The sequence below is a fragment of the Tyto alba genome, unplaced genomic scaffold, assembly GCF_018691265.1.
Source record: "Tyto alba isolate M040663 unplaced genomic scaffold, T.alba_DEE_v4.0 Super-Scaffold_2, whole genome shotgun sequence".
NCBI classification, from domain to species: domain Eukaryota; kingdom Metazoa; phylum Chordata; class Aves; order Strigiformes; family Tytonidae; genus Tyto; species Tyto alba.
The window spans coordinates 7,823,574-7,843,259 of record NW_024881282.1 but is presented as its reverse complement, the minus strand read 5'-3'; the positions used below and the strand labels follow the sequence as shown (position 1 = coordinate 7,843,259).

At 36.7% G+C, this 19,686-nt stretch overlaps 1 protein-coding gene across 17 annotated transcripts in view; it reads right to left on the bottom strand.

Moving 5' to 3' along the window:
• The window catches only part of DLG2 (discs large MAGUK scaffold protein 2), a 1,033,591-nt gene that overhangs the window by 465,831 nt on the left and 548,074 nt on the right, over positions 1 to 19,686 (bottom strand). The window contains exon 1 of one of the 17 annotated variants that reach the window (XM_042793320.1): positions 18,198 to 18,476. The exons of the other annotated variants lie outside the window; for them this stretch is intronic. Coding sequence (XP_042649254.1) covers positions 18,198 to 18,446 — 249 coding nt within the window. The 5' untranslated portion in view covers positions 18,447 to 18,476. Of the gene's footprint in view, positions 1 to 18,197; positions 18,477 to 19,686 lie in introns of those variants that run through there. 17 annotated transcript variants of the gene reach the window in all.

Here is a 19,686-nt window from a genome sequence, read left to right as displayed (position 1 = left end):
GGATCGCTCACAACGTGCCTATTTGCTTCCAGCCACTCCACAGGGTGCCTGTTTTCAAAGAGTAGTGGATAGAGCACAGAAAAAAGAATATGATCTCACTATTAGTAGGAAAAGCCTGACAGTACAGGGTGTCTTGTCTGAGCTCATCTCAGCCTAAGCTGAATTTAGCTTGTTTAGCAGTGATAGCAGTTGCCTAGTAATCAGGTATTTATTCCCTGAACTTGATCGAGCTTCATTTTGGCTGATAACCAGTGGTTATTCAGTATGGATTGAATTGTCTACAACTCTAAAATAAAATGTGACATGGAAAAGTGAGATAAATGATGATGCCAGAGCTCTCAGACTATAATGACTAATCCTCAAAAAAAAAAATCTTCAGACCAAGACTTAATGGTCCTGGTCACTTCTAAACTAAACTTGAACATACTTCACACTGATTGCCCCATTCTCAAACACACCTTCCAGAATTTGACTCCCACCATGATCACTTTGCTAAAAGCTAGACTGAAAGTTATTTCATGTTCTTGCTTTCTCTGACAGTCAAAACACAGACAAATAAATACTGGACCATACATTTCAGTTTTGACAGAAGAAAAAGAACAAAACAAAACCCCAGTAATCATTACAGTGATTCATCATTGTAGCCTTTTGTATTTTTTAATGCCACCACAGAACAAATGGAATCTACTATACTACTTTAAGTACAACATATACCATCCATTCAATAAATTCCATTACATTCCCTTTGTACTTCACCACCAAACTGAAGTGACCAACCAGACTCTTTCTTATTCTAGTACAACAAATGGTTGGACACATATCTTTGTTTTCCATGTGTGCATGTGGACAGATGACTTGCAATCAATATACAGGATGTGCAACTGCCTTGTTTTCTTGAACCTCTCCCCGTGCAATTAACTGAGTTATCTCCAGAATCTTTTCCAGATTAAAAACTATTCAGCAAAATCTACTAAAATTTGTAAATAGTTCAAGGGCAGTCAAAAATATGTTTTGGGGTAGTCTCACTAGTTATCAAACAAATAAAACATTCTCATTTCCAGTTTACTCATGTCAACAACATTAAAGCCCACTTAGCCAGTTCATAATAAACAAAACTCATTCAGTGAGGAAAGGCTCCCTATTTTCTTGGGCTTGTAAATCCAACCCTATCTCACAACTATACTTTAGTACGTATGCACTGCACTGAGTACAACTAATGAGAAGATACAGGAAACTGAAGGTCTGTCTCCCTCCCCGTGTGCAAATAAACACCATATCTAAACAGTCAAGTGCAGTTCAGAATCTGGTCCTTAGTATTTCCATCTTAATTTCAGTCACATTTCTGCTTCTAGAGCCAGATCTCATCAGATTCTAAATCATTCTGATTATGGTAATTTCCATATTTTACAAGACCTTTTGCAATTCTGTAGTTATTGATGTTAACTACAAAAAAAATAATCCTCATTTTCTCCAGTAATGAACCACTGAGTTATCCCACAATATTATTTCCCCAGACCCTGAGGGTGACTTTGAAAAGAATGTTAGTTATTTCTAATGGAGATATGTAAACAGATGTTATATTTGCCATCTGATTAAGCTTTTCAGAATGATCATTAAAGTCACTTACCCATATGGAACATCATATGTACCTACTGTTTAACTGGGCAAAGCACATTTCTTGGTCTGAAGAAAATATACGATCTGTGCTAGCTAAGGAAAGGCTAAGAATCTGAACTTTATTTTTCCAATCTCCTTTGGAAATAAATTAGATTTATCTGAATGAAACTGTTTTTCAAGACCTCTATCTCATCTGCATGAGAACAGAGAATGCATGGAGATAATCAAGATCTTACAGTTAAAATAACAAAATCATTCCCTTCACTGCTGGCTTTGACCCCCTCTTCTGCCAAAGTGTTTCTATGTTCCACTGGGGAAGTCATTTAAAACAACATTATCACTTGTGGTCATTGTATGTGCTTGATTTTCTCACTAATAATTTGAAAACATTAGGTCTAATTTGCAGCAAGATTAAAAAAAAAAAAATAAAAACAAAACAAAAAAAAAAAACCAAAAAATGCAGTTGATGTCAACATGAATTTTCTTATATACTTTACGTGCTTTATAAGGCTGAGTAAATCCTGAATTATCAAGTGGGTATAAATCAAGCATCCAAGATTAGTGTGAAGGTGGGTTTAGGTTTTAGGTTTGTTTTTTGTTATTTCTCTGTGTTCTAGTTTGCCATAGAGTTTGTTATCAGAGTGATCATGTTTCCCCTCTCCGCTGCTGGCTCCCGGCTGCACTCTCCTTACCCTTTCTTTCCCACAACCTATCTAGGCAGATGGATTCATATAACCAATAATGCTCACTTTCTAAGATACTAGGACTCAAAATGGAGCTGTGTTAACACAGTGCTGTTCTCAAGCTAATACAGGCAGTTTCTCAGTTTGGCTTATTATTCTGAGGCATAAAAAAGAAAGATTCTGTGGTTTCAGATTCAGTGCACAAACACATCCAAGGATGGAGTTACTTGTTACAGCAAAAGACTGACTTCACCTTGGAGCTAATCATTCTTAATCCCTGGGAAAACAGTATCCATGTACTTTGGTTAGCAGGAGGAACAGTAAGAACCTTCAGCATGTGCAAGAAAAATTAGATCTTTGAAGATTTAATTATTACCTCTAGCTGTCATGGTTCCAGCTCAGAGAGCAACTGAGCACCACATAGCCGCTCACTCTCCCCCTACCAAAAACCCCACCACTCAAACCCAGGACACTAGCAAATATATGGAGAGCCTGTGTGAACTCCAGATTGTAACTCTGCCAAATTTGTTTGCATTTTCAGAAGGATTACCCTTAGCAAAAGTAATCTGGCTCTTCTAGAAGTGCTGGAATTTCAGGAATACAGAAAATAATTCCAGGCTTAGTTATATTTGAAACTAGATAACGTCTTTTTACTCCCAATATCAGGCCATAAATGACTAAATCATTCTGGCTAAAACTGTAAAAACACAGAAACAAATGATCAGATCAATTAGTCTGAGACACAGAAACGGAACACAGAAAATTTTAGCTTAACATGTAAACTTTGTCAAAGTTACAGACTGAAATGTGATTGTATAGGTAAAATCAAGGAATTCTAATAGTAGTAAGTGTTATCAGTTCTGCATAACACACTCAGTTGTAATAGCTATAACCTAAAAATTATAGTGACTTTCTCCAGTTAAGTAATTTTGTTTTGTACTAAATCTCTAATTTACCCTAATCAAGCTTTTTCCTTGACATGTACTTATAATAAACGTTTCATATATAAAATACGTAATTTGTTGGTTATAGCATCAGTAATATAAAAAAGAAATGTTGACTTTTTTTCTAAATCCACTTGATCCAGATTCCCAGAGAGCATGCTGCATCAGGTACAGGTTCCTTGTCCTCCTTGCAGCTGCTCCTACTCGTTTTCTCTCTTCTACTTACACCCTTCCCCCCTTCACTCTCCACATCAGCTTGTTTCAGCCTCCATTCCTCAAGTTTCTGATTACACTCCTATTCCCCTGGATCAGACATCTTGTCACTCACTATTACCATGTTTCTGCTATTAGAACTATTTCTGTCATAAAAGAAAGGCATTTCCCAAGCCTCCTTCTTGCTCACATTTAGATAATATTACAGATACTGAGAGATACATTATCATACCTTCACCAAGAGATTCTCTAATGAAAACTAACTTAGCACTTCTGTTACAAGATGTTTCATCTTCCAAATGAGGGTTGATAAACATATTAAAAGGAAGATATGCTAGCCAAGACACTTTTAAACACAGCTTAAATGGTGCTGTAAAGGGGAAACCAGCTACCAGTCACCAGTGTGTCTTTGACTGGATCTAGCAAATCCATGTTAATTAATTTTTGTACTTCATTAAAGAAACTAGGCTTTGCAATTTAATAGACCTTGGATTTTACTTCCGATCCTTGTTCTGTGCAGTACACAGTCTAAATGTCTTAATGACAGCATGCAAACAATTAGCACAGAATTTCACTTATTATATTTATGTTGATACTAAAGGTCATGAGATAAAGTACATAATAATAAAAACAGTAAATAAATAAATATGGGTTAGATGTAAGACACATTACTTCTAGAGCCTTTAAAATATTTTATAACATTTTTTGAAGGATACCTTCAAATATGAACAAAGGATGGTTACCATTAAATATACATTATCGATCACTCTCGATGTTTGTTTTGAGCAGAATAGTGATGATATAACTCATTCTAAGATCAAGAGATGAGTCTATGTTATTGCAACGGGTACACTTGATTGATGATAATTTTCCCCCTACAGAATACTCTTAATGACATCAGATTTCATTTTATTTTGCTGTTTGTAACTAATAAAAATAATAAACAAGGAAATATGAGTTTCCAAACAAAAAGCTGTTTCATTTAGTGAGTCTGTATTTGGAAAATCATAGAAACATAGACTTATTTAGGTTGGAGGAGATACTTAAGATCATCGAGTCCAACTGTTAACCTAATACTGCCAAATCCACCACTAAATGATGTGCCAAAGCACCACATCTACATGTCTTACAAATGCCTTCAAGGATGGTGACTCAACCACTTTCCTGGGCAGCCTGTTCCAATGTTTGACAACCCTTTCAGTGAAGAAATTTTCCCTAATATCCAATCTAAACCTCCACTGGCACAACAAGAGGCGATTTCCTCTTGTTTTATTGTTTGTTACTTGGGTGAAGACACCAGCCCCCACCCCACTACAACCTCCTTTCAGGTAGTTGTAGAGAGCGATAAGGTCTCCCCTCAGCCTCCTCTCCTCCAGGCTAAACACCCCTGGTTGCCTCAGCTGTTTCTTATAAGACTTGTGCTCTAGAACTTTCACCACCTTTGTTGCTTTACTTTGGACACACTCCAGCCCCTCAATGTCTTGTAGTGAGGGGCCCAAAACTGAACACAGGATTCAGGGAGGGCCTCATCAGTGCCAAGTACAGGGGGACGATCACTTCCCTAGTCCTGCTGGCCACACTATCTCTGATACAAGCCAGGATGCTGCTGGCCACCTTGGCCACCTGGGCACACTGTCAGGTCACATTCAGCCTGCTACCAACCAACACCCCCAGGTCCTTTTCCACCAGGAAGCTTTCCAGCCACTCTGCCCCAAGCCGGTAGCGTTGCACGGGGTGGTTGTGACCCAAGTGCAGGACCTGGCACTGAGCCTTGTTGAACCTCATACAATTGGCCTCAGCCCACTGATCAAGCCTCTCCAGATCCCTCTGTAGAGCCTTCCTACCCTCCAGCAGATCAACACTCCCACCTGACTTGGTGTCATCTGCAAACTTACTGAGGGTACACTTGATCTCATCCAAATCATTGATAAAGATATTGAACAGAACTGGCCCCAATACTGAGCCCTGGGGAACACCACTTGTGACCGGCCACCAACTGCATTTAGCTCTATTCATCACCACGCTTTGGGACCATCCAGACAGCCAGTTTTCCACCCAGCAAAGAGTAAAGTCTCTGCAATATTAGGTGTTAAGAGTTGACCTTCAGCAAATGCAGAACAAAACAAGAGATGCAAATCTGTGCTGTGCCTCTGAGAGACTGTCGACATAGTGCAGGCATCATTAAAAGGAGCAACTGTTCAAATCTGAATCACAGCAATTACCTGGCACTAGCTCCCTGTGTTATTCTGCCCTGGGCATCTTTCTGCACCCAGTTTAAACCCCACTGCCAAGGAGAAACTGCAGAAAGGCACTGGGAAGGTCACATGTTGTTCATGTAAGGAGTCAAGCAGTCTGGAGGAGCTACTCTGGGACAATTCCCAGTTCTTTGATATACAGTCCATAAGCCTGAGTTTTAGCTTCCTTCAAATTTAGTCTCTCTCATACCAGAGCCCTTGATACGTGAAAAAAACTGCAACTTGCAGTAATATCCCTGACTGCCTCTGGACAGTGACACTGCCTGTAATATCTGAAGCCCACAGCTATGCCATGTGTGTGATAACGTACTTTAATATATCAGTCTCTCCAGCAGCCCTGATTTCAACAAGATTCCTTACACCAGCCTATGCAAGCATCCCCAACACTAGGATCTCACAGACTTCCTTGATCAATGGAATCCTGTCCCCTCTACAAGTGATGTGGACTTTTGCATAGGTAGAATCAAGAAATTTTACTAGTCATAGGTGTTATTAGTTCTATTTTTTTTTATCAGTTCTATGCTTTTTAAAGTTCTGAGGATTACATGTCAACCCAGATTCAGTGGCTATAAAATCCAAATGGAAATCCTCATCTACTGCACTTGTAGTATACAAACTTAGTTTCCCCATGATATCAAGCAAACTTTTTACACAAAAGAAATTTAAGACTATTGTGAAGTTCAGACTTCTCAAATTAAGTTTTGGGTTTGTTTTTTTTTTTTTTCTTACTAATAGTTAATACCTGATGTGCAAACCATTTTATCCCAGTCAGTGAATTCTGGCAGATTATTAAGAACAGTTCTATTTACACAAAGTGCATTTACATTTAAATTAACCCTATTTAAACGCAACTTTTATTATTCCTAATGCTAAAGTACCAATTTAAAAATTCCTCTGTTCAAATGCATTTTAAAAAGGCAGCCTTGAAGAAATTTTCAAAATACTGGATACAACAAATCAGAATAAATATTGCAAAAATATTAATTAAACATAATGATTCATTAAAAGCCATTTCAAACAATTAGAAATATAAAACCTGACGTGGTGCAAGATGGTTTTAGTAAATAATATTGCCTTTGCAATAAATTTATTTTAAAAGTGAATTTAATGAGTGAACCCTCTTTTTTTCCCCCCTCCTCTGAAGAGTCCTTTAGAGCATTGTTCTTAAGTGCCAGCACAGTACACAAACATTTAAGATTCACACTAGTCTATCATCTTCCTGAAGCAGTTTCAGTGAATACACAGAATTGCCTTGTGATAGAAACTTTCCAGGTTTCAGAAATAACATTGAAAATACGACAATTCTATTTAATTTTTAATATAACTACCTGCATATGCCAGCTTTTGTCCCCTTAGTAAATGTTCACTGATTGTAGAGACACTCAACCCAGACCAAAACAGACACATTTTAAAAATGTATTTTCAATTGATTGCATACTTGAAAAGGTGACTGCACAGACTACAAAGCACTACAAGTCACAAAAAAAAAAAAAAAAAAAAAAGGATTAAAAATTGAGCAAAAACAACTTGCATTTTTCAGTATTGTACACTTGTCCTAGGAACGTGTTTGCCTACAAATCTGCTACACCTGCTATAATAAGAGAAATATTTTCAAAAATATTTAGGAAATTTATAAACCCATATTACATTCCTAGATATTTCCTCCAAAATAAACTGAGTAATTATCGATTTGTTTTCTACATTTCCTCACTTCAACATTTTCTATACTTTGGGATATTCACATCCTATTCATCCACAGACTGTAAGAATTAAAACAAGAATGGAAGTTTTTGAAAGTTAAGTGTTGAGATCGGGCACATGGTTCAAAAAAAGGAAAGTGTGCAAAGAAGCTAAATATAGCTTGCAGTTACATAGTATCTTCAGAAATAAGAAAAAAATCCAGACACAGTGTAACCTAATATACACTAAGCAAAGCACTGTGGATCAGGGCAAAATCAGTTCCCGGTTATTAACAGCAGAGAACAAACCAATGTCAAATAAATTAGAAAATATAATAATGACAATAAGTGGCCTAAAAAATGCTAGATAATCTCATTAAAATAAACGGTATATGTTTAATGGCAGAGCAATGATGCTATTATCTGTTTCACAACAGTTTTCTCCTTTTCTGGTCTCAGCTAGGGCCAACTGAGACTCAAATTTGTAAAGAAAAAAATAAAAAGGAAAAGCACACAGCTGACATCCTGACAACCACTACAAGAAATTAAGGATTGGAACAGGCTGTCCAGAGAGGTTGTGTAGTCTCCATCCTTAGAGATTTCCAAGACCAAGTTGGATAAAGCCCACAGCAACTGTCTGTTAAATCAATATTGACCGAGCTTTGAACAGGACTGTGGACTAGAGTCCTCCAAAGGAGGGCTCTAAAATCTAAACAACAGGGTGTCTGTGCTATGAATCTTAAATATCAACATATGAGTTTGAAACCTCTATGCATTTATCTATATAAAGAATAATATTTAAGATATCAGAGATGTTTTCTGTATTATACATACATAGTATATTTCTATTTAAATACTCCAAATCAAGCTTGCTGCTTTTATTTTTTTCCCCTTTTTTCTTTTCCCTTACCCTTTTTTTCCATGACATTTCATACTTGCAGAAATATTTGTCCTTCTACTTTCTTTCCATTTTATGAGGATGATCTGGACCACAACTTGCCGAAACAGATCTCAAATACTTTCTACTCCTTCACACATTCATTCCATACAATTTTTTCATTTTATATTTTTGATCTTTTTGTATAAGAAAGTTTGCTTTTCTGTTGCTCAGTAGTTGTGTGACTCCCCTTTAAAATCTCAAAGGTGAAATTATGTCTATGGGGACAGAATATTTTTCCGAATATTAAGTATCACACTGAAGGTTGCATTGTAAATAATCTCTGTGTTTCATTTCAATACAGAGATTAAAGAGAAATTGCATTTGCTCATAAAGGCCAAATCATGCTGCTGGTTTTCCAAGATTAATATCTAAAAGCACACAATCTTCTTGTATAGCAATAATGGAGTGATAACTGATTAGAAACATGTGCAAAAATAATCTAGCTGAAGGAATGAGTCACACAAAGGTGTCAAATCATCAGACAGAGTCAAGTAATCTTGATGCCATATTCTGGCTGAAAATAAGATAAATACAACTGTTCTCTGACTTGGCCAGTGCTTGCACAATAGTTTGAAAGACTAGAAATGTGCACCATGCTTTCTCTTTGAAAACAAGATAGAGTTCTGAGTTCTGAAAAGTATTTGTGCAGATGAAGTGTTTCTTTAACCTGCTCTTTTATACTTCCGATCTGACTTAATAGGATTATTCTCAGAAATATGAATATATTTAAATCTTCAGTTGTTATTCAACATTTTTTATTTATTTCAAGCAATGAGACTCTAAACTTGCTGCAGAGAGTCAAGGAAGTATGAATTCTCCATATCCTGCCACAATTGTTCCATCATAAACCTGTCAGACAACCTCTTCATAAAAATAAATTCAGAAGTAGGTAAATATTTAGCAAGATTGTGAAATCTGTGTTCCAGTAGGGCTTCCTCAAGAAGGGTAGTTAAACAATGAATTTCAAAATTTCCCAAACACTCAAACAAGAGAGGATGTAACTTTAGTAAACAAGAAGGTTAATGACTTCATCTGGATAAAATTTAAAGAGATCAAAACCCATCCCTTTTTCAAATGGTTTCATCCTACAGTTAAATCTGGACAAGCAGGGTTTCTTTATATGATGTTTTAATATAATGAAAAAAAAAAATTCCATTAAGGTGTTCTGTAGATGAAGAAAGTAAGATGCAAATAAACCTTAATATGAAAATAAATCATTGTCAGTTGCAGATATTTCAAGGGTTAATAGATCTATAGATTATGCTGGAATTCTAAAAGTTCCAGTGCCTGCTCATAATGCTGTTATTTTACTTTTCCCTATGTTATCTGTTAATTTTTACACTGAAGAATGGACACAGGTACTGAACGACCTGATCAAAGCTGGTTTTCATTGCTCTTTTGTGAAACAAGCTAATCTGTACAGGTGAAACCTAAAGAAAGATTGTGCAGACAGGAGATTTGCAGATGTTGTATAAAAGTCATAAAGAATAATCACTAAGTCCTTTCAGTTATCAGTGTGGTTTGTGACTTTGACACTATTATCCCTCGGATACCTCATGAATACCGTTTTTACTCATCCCAAAAAGGAAAAAAATAACAATTTCAGATACACCATTCTTCTAATAGTAAGGGAAATGCTTCAAATTAAAAGAGATAATGATCTCCCAGTACTGCAGTATCAACACCATGGTTATGGTCTTTGATTCCATAGCTGTATTTCTGGTCACTGTCTCTGTCACCAGAGCCTCTGGAGCAGCCATATGGAACAAAAACCCTGGAAAGGCAAAAGCTTTGCTTCCTTCCATAGATCTACTATTCTCTTTTGCTTTTTAAACTGTTACTTCTGTGCTCTCTCCAGTATTCACTCCCACTGCAGATAGTACTACAGCAAAGGGAGTCCTCTCCTCTCATTCCTTCTACTGAAAACAGCAGGTCACTCTGCAGAAAGCCATCTGGCATGTTTAATATATGAATTGATCTGCCAGTTATCTCCTGCCCACATAAATGCTCCCTTATTTGCCACATTTTCTGCTGCTGTGGCTCAGAGGTATCCTTCCTAACACTGAAGTAGAGCCCTACTGACTATAACTTCATGTTTCTCTTTAAAGACACTTAAATTATTCATGAAATATTCCATTTCACAGTTTTGCATAGGTAAACTGTCAATATATGCCACAAAATGAATTACAAGGAAGATAAAGGTTTTCTCAAAAATGTGACCTAGGGCTGCAAAATAATTGGGTTTGTTTTTTTTGCGCTTTACTACATTGCTTTTCTCCAAAATCCAGGTAAAACCTGATCATTGCTACATTATTTGCAATAGAAAAATAACATATTTTATTGTCTATATTGAAGCTAGTCAAGTAAAACAATGCACCAGGTTAAGCTGCGACCTTCTGTTTATACACTGCTAAAAGCTTCCATCTAAAAGACACAGCAGCCAGCATGTTAATTGTTTTAATTATGAAGTACGGGTAGAATACACAAACAGAAGCTGACTACACCATTGCAGAGAGCATTACATTTAGATGAGTGAAGAACAATTACTGAAAATTGCTTCAAGGATGACATTATCTGCTGGAAAATAGGAGTAAGGGAGAAAAATAAAAAATACCCCAATTACTATGCTTCACCTCAATACCTCTCCAGTGGCCTACAATGTTCTTCCTCTCCAAAAAGAGTCCCATTTCCCACTTCTTCTCCTACCTAGAGCTTGTATGCTACTTATCAGTTAAAAAGAAAGGATGATGAAAAATAGTTCAGCCAACACCTGACCGTTCGCTATTTAACTGCAGTGGCTACAGAGGCCACAAGATGGCACATTGTTTGTTCCCTGTTTCTCACATTATAAAAAGATTGTGTTAGGAATCAGAAGGATGAACTACTGCAGCTTTATTAGCCCCCATTATCTATTTAACAACAATCACTTTCCTCTGAGTGCAACGTTTAAGGTTTAACTTGCAGCAAGTATTGAAGTTTCAGGAAAAAAAAAATATAATTCAGGGTCATCAATCCCACCTCCAGAAAATATACACATACCATGGTAGTCAAATATTACTGCTTTTACCTAAAATCCCATGCAGTGTGTTCACAGAAGTATTTTGGTTAGTATAATCCGACTACAGTAAATAAAACAGATTTGTAGAACTATTTGAATGATCAAAACACTAGTACAACATGCAAATCCCAGTGAATAAAGTATATAACTTGCTTCCAATCCCTCAAAGTCTTTTATTGAAAGAATTCACCACTCAGTATTTTTAGGAATCCCACACACCTGCATCATTACTACAGCACCACTGATGTCCACCCTATTTTGCAAACACATTTTCTTCTTCATGGAAATGACGTGAAATACAGTAAGTGATATGAACAACTCCATGGAATCCCTATATGAGGAAAGACAGTCTTGCTCATTCCCATGACCTCATTCACAAATCCTAATCAGCATTTGAGATGCCCACAAATAATTGTATTTTATGAAAGCTTTGGGGATTTGATATAGAGTTTTATTCTGTATTGGAATCAAATGGACATCTCTAAACCAGGGTGGGAGGGAAGCAGGACAGTGACCACTTTCTACCTTAGTCCATCTCTGTGATTCTTTTTGCAATCCTTAGCATGAACTCCTCCTCCAGCTTTTCTAGATACACTTTCCTGCATCATATAGTGGTTTGGTATCACACTTGTCCCAGTTTCACACACTGAAAACTGTCCTGAAGAAGACAGATAGGAGAAACTTGAAAGTAAACACCAGCTTTGCTTCTACCCTAGTTCACTCTAGACCAGGATGTCCAGCATGGCACTCTTTTAAACAAATAAACATTGACTATAAAACTCCACGTCTTTTCTGAGTGTTTCACAGGCTAGTTTTATTTTTAACACAAAGAATATAATTATGAAATGTACCTATAAACCCCCTTCAAATGAGCTAGCAAAGCAGTACTCCAGCTCTCTTAATAAAAGCTCGTTGAGCTACAATGTTTCTAGGTTTCAAATATTAAAGTTGCATTTTATGTGGTGCTTCTCTACCACAGTGACAGGATTCTAAAAGACAGTTTCCAATTCCATCCACAGCAGTCCCATCTACTGCTTATTGATGTTCCTAAGCTTGTGCAAAATTATACCATGTTTTATTCCCAGCCTGGAAATAATTGTCTGGTTTGGATTTTATTAAACCTAGTGATTTAAAAAGCTAAATTTGTCTTAAACATGTCAGACTGAAGTCAAATACCAGAGAAGAACTTCATGAGATGAAATGCTGTTCTCCAGCCCTACCCCTTCTCACCTCTTCAGTGGAGCTCTTGTACCCTCAAAGGACAGGGCACAGCTACAAGTTCTTATCTTTCATATATTTTTATGTAGAATCAATTCTTAAAGTTCACCAGCAACTTGTATGTGATGAAGTTGTACAGGAACAAGTATTTAGAAAATAATTTGGTGCACATTATTTATAATTACCAAATATTTCACGTCATTCTTAATGGTGTTAACACAGGTCTCTTGCAATATTGACCTATGTGCATTTTGTATGGAAGTAGTCCAGAAATATCTACATGCCTAATCAGCTCAATATAGTAGACTAAGACCAGTTATTAAGGGAGTTGCAGTTTCTGTCTCCAGAAGACAACTGCTTTGTACATGTGAAACAAAAGAAACATGCTTTTATTGTCTCTCATTCTTTGCTTTTGAAACTCCCTACTTTGGCACTTCAAAAAACAACACGAGAAGGCAAGATGAAGATAATGACAGCAGGGGAAGACTCAGGGAGAAGGAGAAGGAAGACTGTATTTCTTCCTGTAAGGGTTTGTTGTGGCCATGAAAGATTTATGCAGTAAAACAATTATAGATAGTAGTTTCCATTCACTATTTAATTAGAGTAAAATTACATTAAGAAATTGAATACATTTTTTATTCCATTCAATTCTGTAATAAGGGACACTAGTACTCAACAAACTGCAAGAACTAGAAGGAAAGACCTACTGCATCAGGCTGTAATGTAACATAACTCATATGGAGTAGCCTCAAAACAACACAGATTTTTTGTATACAAGTGGTGGCAGAGCATGCTGCATATAACTAATTGCAAGTTACATGAAAAGGAAAATGATTAATTTCTCCATCTCCCTGTTAAAATTACATGCTGCAAAATTTTTATGGCAGGCACTTAGCTTAAGTTGAGGCTAAATACATGGCACTCTTCATGGTGAATACTGACCTCTCAGGGGAGCTAAAGACTGGAAAGGGGAACAAAAATATGACATGTACACAGTACTTGTGTTCTCTAAGTCAAAATTGCTGCTATCATGATAGCATCTGTGAAAGATAAACCTGGGTTCACCAGTCAAAGGGTTCAGGAGAGACCTTATTTAGACAATGAGGATTTTCCTGAGTTATCAGACTTCAAGGAACTTTAATAATCAGATTTTGAAAATGTTCAGTGATAAAGGCCTATATATAGGGTGAGAAGGGCTCCCAGCTCATTATGAAGCACAATTAAAAGCAGTCTCATTTGATTGCAAATAAGATATTAATTTTTCTTTCTCAGATGCAAAAATAAAATCATAGGAAGAGGGCATCTAAAAGGCTGTTTCCAGGCTGAACTGCCAGCCATTAAAGCATGTGATATTTCAGGTGAAATACCTGCTGAGGTTAGTGAGAGATTACAGAAACCATTTGTGCTGTTTCATGAGTCCCTGGTGCTAATCCAAGTCCTCAAGGCAGGACAAGCAGCAGAAAAGAGATGTCCCAGTCTTAGTGGCTGAACTTCACCATGAGAAGACAATTTGATTCATCACTCTTTAACCAAGGTTCCCAAAGCAATAAATCCAATCACCTACCACTATATGTTCATCTTCAAACAAATCTTAAGTAGAAATCTTTAAAAAGGGTTGGTTTGACTGTATGCATACCCTCTCTAAGGCATGATAAGCCTGCTTATGTCTGACAGTTTCTTTTTTCACCTGAAACTTTCACGATCTTTTTCTCCTTTTTTTGGCTTCTCACCAGCCTTCAAACCATACTGCAAACTGAATAGTGTTATGATTTTTAATAACAATTTACTTAAGAATAAATAAACTTAATTTTCCATTCTCAGATATTATAAGTCATGATAAAATCCATGGTCTGCTAAAAAAACTCTTGTGGTTTAACCCCAATAGGCAGCTAAGCCCCATATAGCTGCTCAGTCCCTCCCTCCCAGTGGGATGGTAGAGAGACTTGGAAAAGTGCACAAACTCATATGTTGAGATAAAGACAGTTTAATAGCTAAAGCAAAAGCTGGTCATGGAAGCAAAGCAAAACAAGGTATTCATTCAGCACTTCCCATGTGCAAGCAGGTGCTCAGCCAACCCCAGGAAACTTGGGCTCCATCACGTGTAACAGTGACTTGAGAAGACAAACACCATGAATCCAAATGTCCCCCCCACCTTCCTCATTCTTCTTCCAGCTTTTATTGATGAGCTCAGCAGCATATGGTCTGGGATATCCCTTTGGTCAACTGGGGTCAGCTGTCCCAGCTGTGTCCCTTCCCAACCTCTTGTGCACCCCCAGCCTACTTGACAGCAGGGAAGTCTGAAGAGCAGAGATCTTCATGCTGTGTAAGCACTGCCCAGCAATAACTAAAACATCCTTGTGTTATCAACACTGTTTTCATCATAAATCCAAAACAGAGCACCATAAAAGCTACTATGAAGAAAATTGACTCTACCCCAGCCAAAAGCAGTACAAACCAAAAAATCTCAATCTGTCAAAGATACTACCTCCCAATCAAATGTAAGAACATAAGAACAGCAATATTGGTTGGACCAAGAGGCCATCACCCCAATATCCTGCGTCCCACAGTAGCCAGAAGAGGAAAAAGGACAATTCCCACCCAGTTTCTATATCTGGGTGTGCTGATTCCTCTTTTAGGAGCTCATCTCCTACTCTCCTGTATGAGCAGAAAGGAGAGTGGAGGAAGGTCATTACTGCAATTCCTTAACTAAAATCTGCACCACCTCAGACACCAAACTTTGGAAATGAGGCCTTCCTCCACCACCAGTAGCATGGGAATACACACAATATAATATAATAGAACAGAATAGAATAATTTTCAGTTGGAAGGGACCTACAAGGATCATCTAGTCCAACTGCCTGATCAATTCAGGCTGACCAAAAGTTAAAGCAAATTATTAAGACCATTGCCCAAATGTGTCTTAAACACTAACAGGCTTGGGGCGTCAACCACCTCTCTAGGAAGCTCGTTCCAGTGTTTGGCCACCCTCTTAGTACAGAAATGTTTCCTAATATCCAGTCTAAACCTTCTCTGGTGCAGCTCTGAACCATTCCCATGTGCCTTGTCACTGGATATCAGGGAGAAGAACTCACTCAGCACCCCCCTCTTCCATTTGGTGTTGTGTAACCCCCCCAATGCTATCACCTGGCACCCTAAACTTATCCCCATGACATCGCTGCTCTGTCTAGGTGTGCACTTTGTCATCCATCCTTCTCCAGCAGATAACTCAGATGAGCTGGAGGATGGAATGTCTTAGTAGTTGTAGACTGGGTAGGACTCTGTGCTCTTTCTGTTGTACCTGAGGATGTTCTTGGCTGATTTTACCTTCTGGACTATGGCCTGCTGTGATATGTGGCCCCCGTGCTGTGTCCTCAAAATGACCTGTATACTGCATCTCCCCATCACTTGCTTCAAGAGGTGAACCCCCCCCCCCCCCCCCAATCCTATTCTCTCTTGCCTCAAGGATACCTCACTGAAAAAGTAACTCCTATCTGTCGCTCCATTTCTGTTCTCTTAATTTCTGGTCATGTTGGCCTTTTTCTGTGCTCTATTATTTTCTAGTAATTTCTAGTATGAGAGAATGGGTTTGGGGTTTGTTGGGTTTTTTAAGAACTATTGAGGTAATCTTATCTGGGAACTATCATGACTCTAAGATCTGTCCTAGGTACCCAGAGCCCATCTTATTAAAACTGTTCACCCAGTCTCCACCACCATGTGCATTGTTTTACACATTCATACTAAATTTCATCAGCCATTTTATCTCAGTCTTTTAAGATCCTTTTGTAATTCATCATCCAGACTGTCTTAGCTACGTAAACTTGCAATTTATCGTCACCTAATAAATATAATTCTTGACTATTCATCCCAAACTCAAATTAGGCAATATACGAACACAACTTTTTTCCTCTACTTAAGATGCAATCACCTACACTCAATGTCAATACCAAGCTGCTAGAGAGATTCCACAAATTGTTTCAAACATATCGTAATATGAAAATTCACATAGCATCATAAAGTTTGTCTATATTGTAACAGCAAAGCTCTTGTATTCGAGTATCTGTAGATTTTTCTATGTTAAACATGATGATATTTTAGATCTATTTTAGACTTACACAAAGTTGCCTCCTTCAAAAATTTTTACCTCCACTAGCACACAATAATGATGTAAAGATGAAAAACTTACATATTTGTTTTTATCAGTTACATGTGTAATGGAACATTTAAACAGAATTCTATTTTATTTCATGAGAACACAAGAAGTACATTTTAAAATATATCTTTTCTAGAATTTGTTGATTTTGTATTTTTTTGATAAAGAGAGGTTCAATAAAAGGTGGAAAAAAAAAGTATTTTCCAGAGCATTTTTTGATTTTGCTCTTAACACTGTCAAACGAGTACAATGCCATTCACGCTGTAAATGATTATTCTGAATATGAATAGTACAAGAATTCTTTAAAATAGTCGTCTATTAGAGTCTGCACTGCATTTAATTTTAAAAAGTGAAGCTTCTGAAAAGTATGGAATTCTGAATGATTGTTATGATCCACTCACTTTTATTAGTCAAGCAGTGCTATCAGAACTATAATATAATCAATTCCTCATTAAAAAATGCTTTATACTCTTTTGCACAGTTAAGTTTTGTCTTCTGAAGTTTAAAAGGATTTCTGCTTGAAGGTTAGCTTAGAACAAGGTATCATTATACCCATGAATTATAACTGTCCATCTACGAGTAACAACATTGATGAGAATGAATTTTTAAATCAGAGTAGCAACATAATAAAAGACACCGAGTTCACTACACAAATATCCTGAAAACATATATACATAGCATTATATACAGTCTACTACATTAAATATTCCAGTGTTGTAGTTTGACATTACTGAAATTCTGCTTGTACTGAAGTCAGCAGAAGACTTCGAAATTAACCAGACTCTTACTGAGTCATACTGAGATACCATTTTTATTGTATTTTTACCTTTTCCAAATATATATTTATTTCATGCAGTTTAATGTGGGACTTCAAAATATGAAGCTGAAATGTGTTGATAACTTGCACTCTCTTGCAAACATTACAGTGACTGTCAACATTCATCTTTCATAATTGCTATGTTTATATTTTAATTTCAATTTGCTTTTAATCAAATATGGAAAAGAAAAAATACAATGCAGAGTGGATAAGATTTCATTTGGAATCTCTGAAATGTAATACAAAACACTCATTATATGCACTGCAAAATTAATATCACCATATTTATACTCAAAATGAATTACCCCCCTACTTCAGAACACTTATATGAGATGTTGCAAAGAAGACTCTATGTTTTTCAGCAAAACCTACTAAGTTGTATTCGCTAATCATTCAAAAAGCATCAGTAAGAACTCAGTTTATTAAAGCATCACATACTTGGCTGTGCACTAATAAAAATTATGAAAACATATTCATAACAAGTTTCCAAAACATTACTGCAAATTAGGAATGATATATGACATATCTAACGTTAATGTCTTAGACACAACCACATGCAGTTGCTGATTATATTTAAACATCTTACTTACAGCAGCCAACATATTCTGTGACTGACACATTACCTGAAAACAATTCAATCTAGTTTTCTTCTTCTTCAGTAGGCGCTCTTCCAAACTTTGTCTCCATTTAAAAACAGTAAGAAGAGATGGCCACTTCAGCTGGCTTGACTCTTGGGTTTTTCCTTTCTGCCCATCCAAAGAACACCTTTTTTGGTAATGTGGGCACAAAACCTCATGAGATGCTGCTTGTACACTAGGTACACTTCCTCTTTGTTTTAGCAAGGTTGAGTTATTTACCACTAGGTAGTTCATTTTTAACCCCAGTATTCTGATAACAATTTTCTCACCTTTCAAGAAAAACTATAATATTAAAAAAAAAGTTCCCCTCACACATCTGTTTTCAAAGCCTTATGAAAGAGTTTTGGTTTTTTGTATAGAATAGTATTCTGTACCCTAAATTATAAACCCATAAATTTTGCTGTCATTTATGGTATTTGATGCTATTAACTATGCAACCCGAAACTGAGTTTTTGTCATGCACGCACCACAAAATTGGTTATCATTTTTATCTGACTTATCCCAGAGCCTCAGAGAGGTTCCTGATCCATTATTAACAACACTTATATGAGACAGGCTATGCAGTAGCTGTTCTCTCACTTGTGTGTCCTGTGCTGTTCCTATTCTATTGTACTAATGTTGCTGTTTTCTATTTTATAGTTGCCAAAAGCAGATCACAGCATCAGCGCATTCATGCAGCATGAAAAACAACTCCTTTGACACATATTCAATGTAGCCAATAAAGATGTAGTAGCTTTATGAAAAGCCTGTGAAAAAACAGAAAAAAAATAAAAAGCTTCCTGAATATAGTTTGCAGAGTGACATAATTAAATGCCAGAGGGCTATGAACTCTGCTGGGTGAGCTGAACTTGTTCTTTTTTTTTTTTTTTTTTTTTTTTTTTAATCAATCATGCAAGCCTGAACCCATGCAAGGACACACACATGTCTCCACACGAAAACAATAATAGGAAAATAACACCTAAAGCAGAAGCTATAGCTAGCAAAGTTGCAATTGTGAAAAACCTGTCTTTTCATACCCCCTCTGCACCCTCCTCAAACACAATGGAAATAGAAAGAATTGTCTGCAACTTTGCAGCCTCTGACTTAATTTTCTAGAAGCCAAGCTGACACATTTGTCATTAATCAGATGTTCTTGCTACTGCTACACAGTTGTCTTAATTTCAGGTAACATTTTATAAACAAGTTTCCTATGAGTATTAACACTAAATAAAAAGATCAATGTACAGAAAAACTTTTTCACTGCCCTCACCTTTCTTTTCTTGGAGACATGACTTAAAAGACTCAGTGTCCAAACATCTATCTGCTGATATTATTGAGCAATGAATTCAATAATTGCTGGGCCATTTCTAAGCAAATCTGGATAACTCTCAAAGTTCCTGGCAATTTTCATGAAAAGTGTAGGAAACTTGAAAGAAAGATAACATGCTAGTGCTTGCAGTGAAGGAAAGGCTGTAGTATTGTTACATTTTTAAAT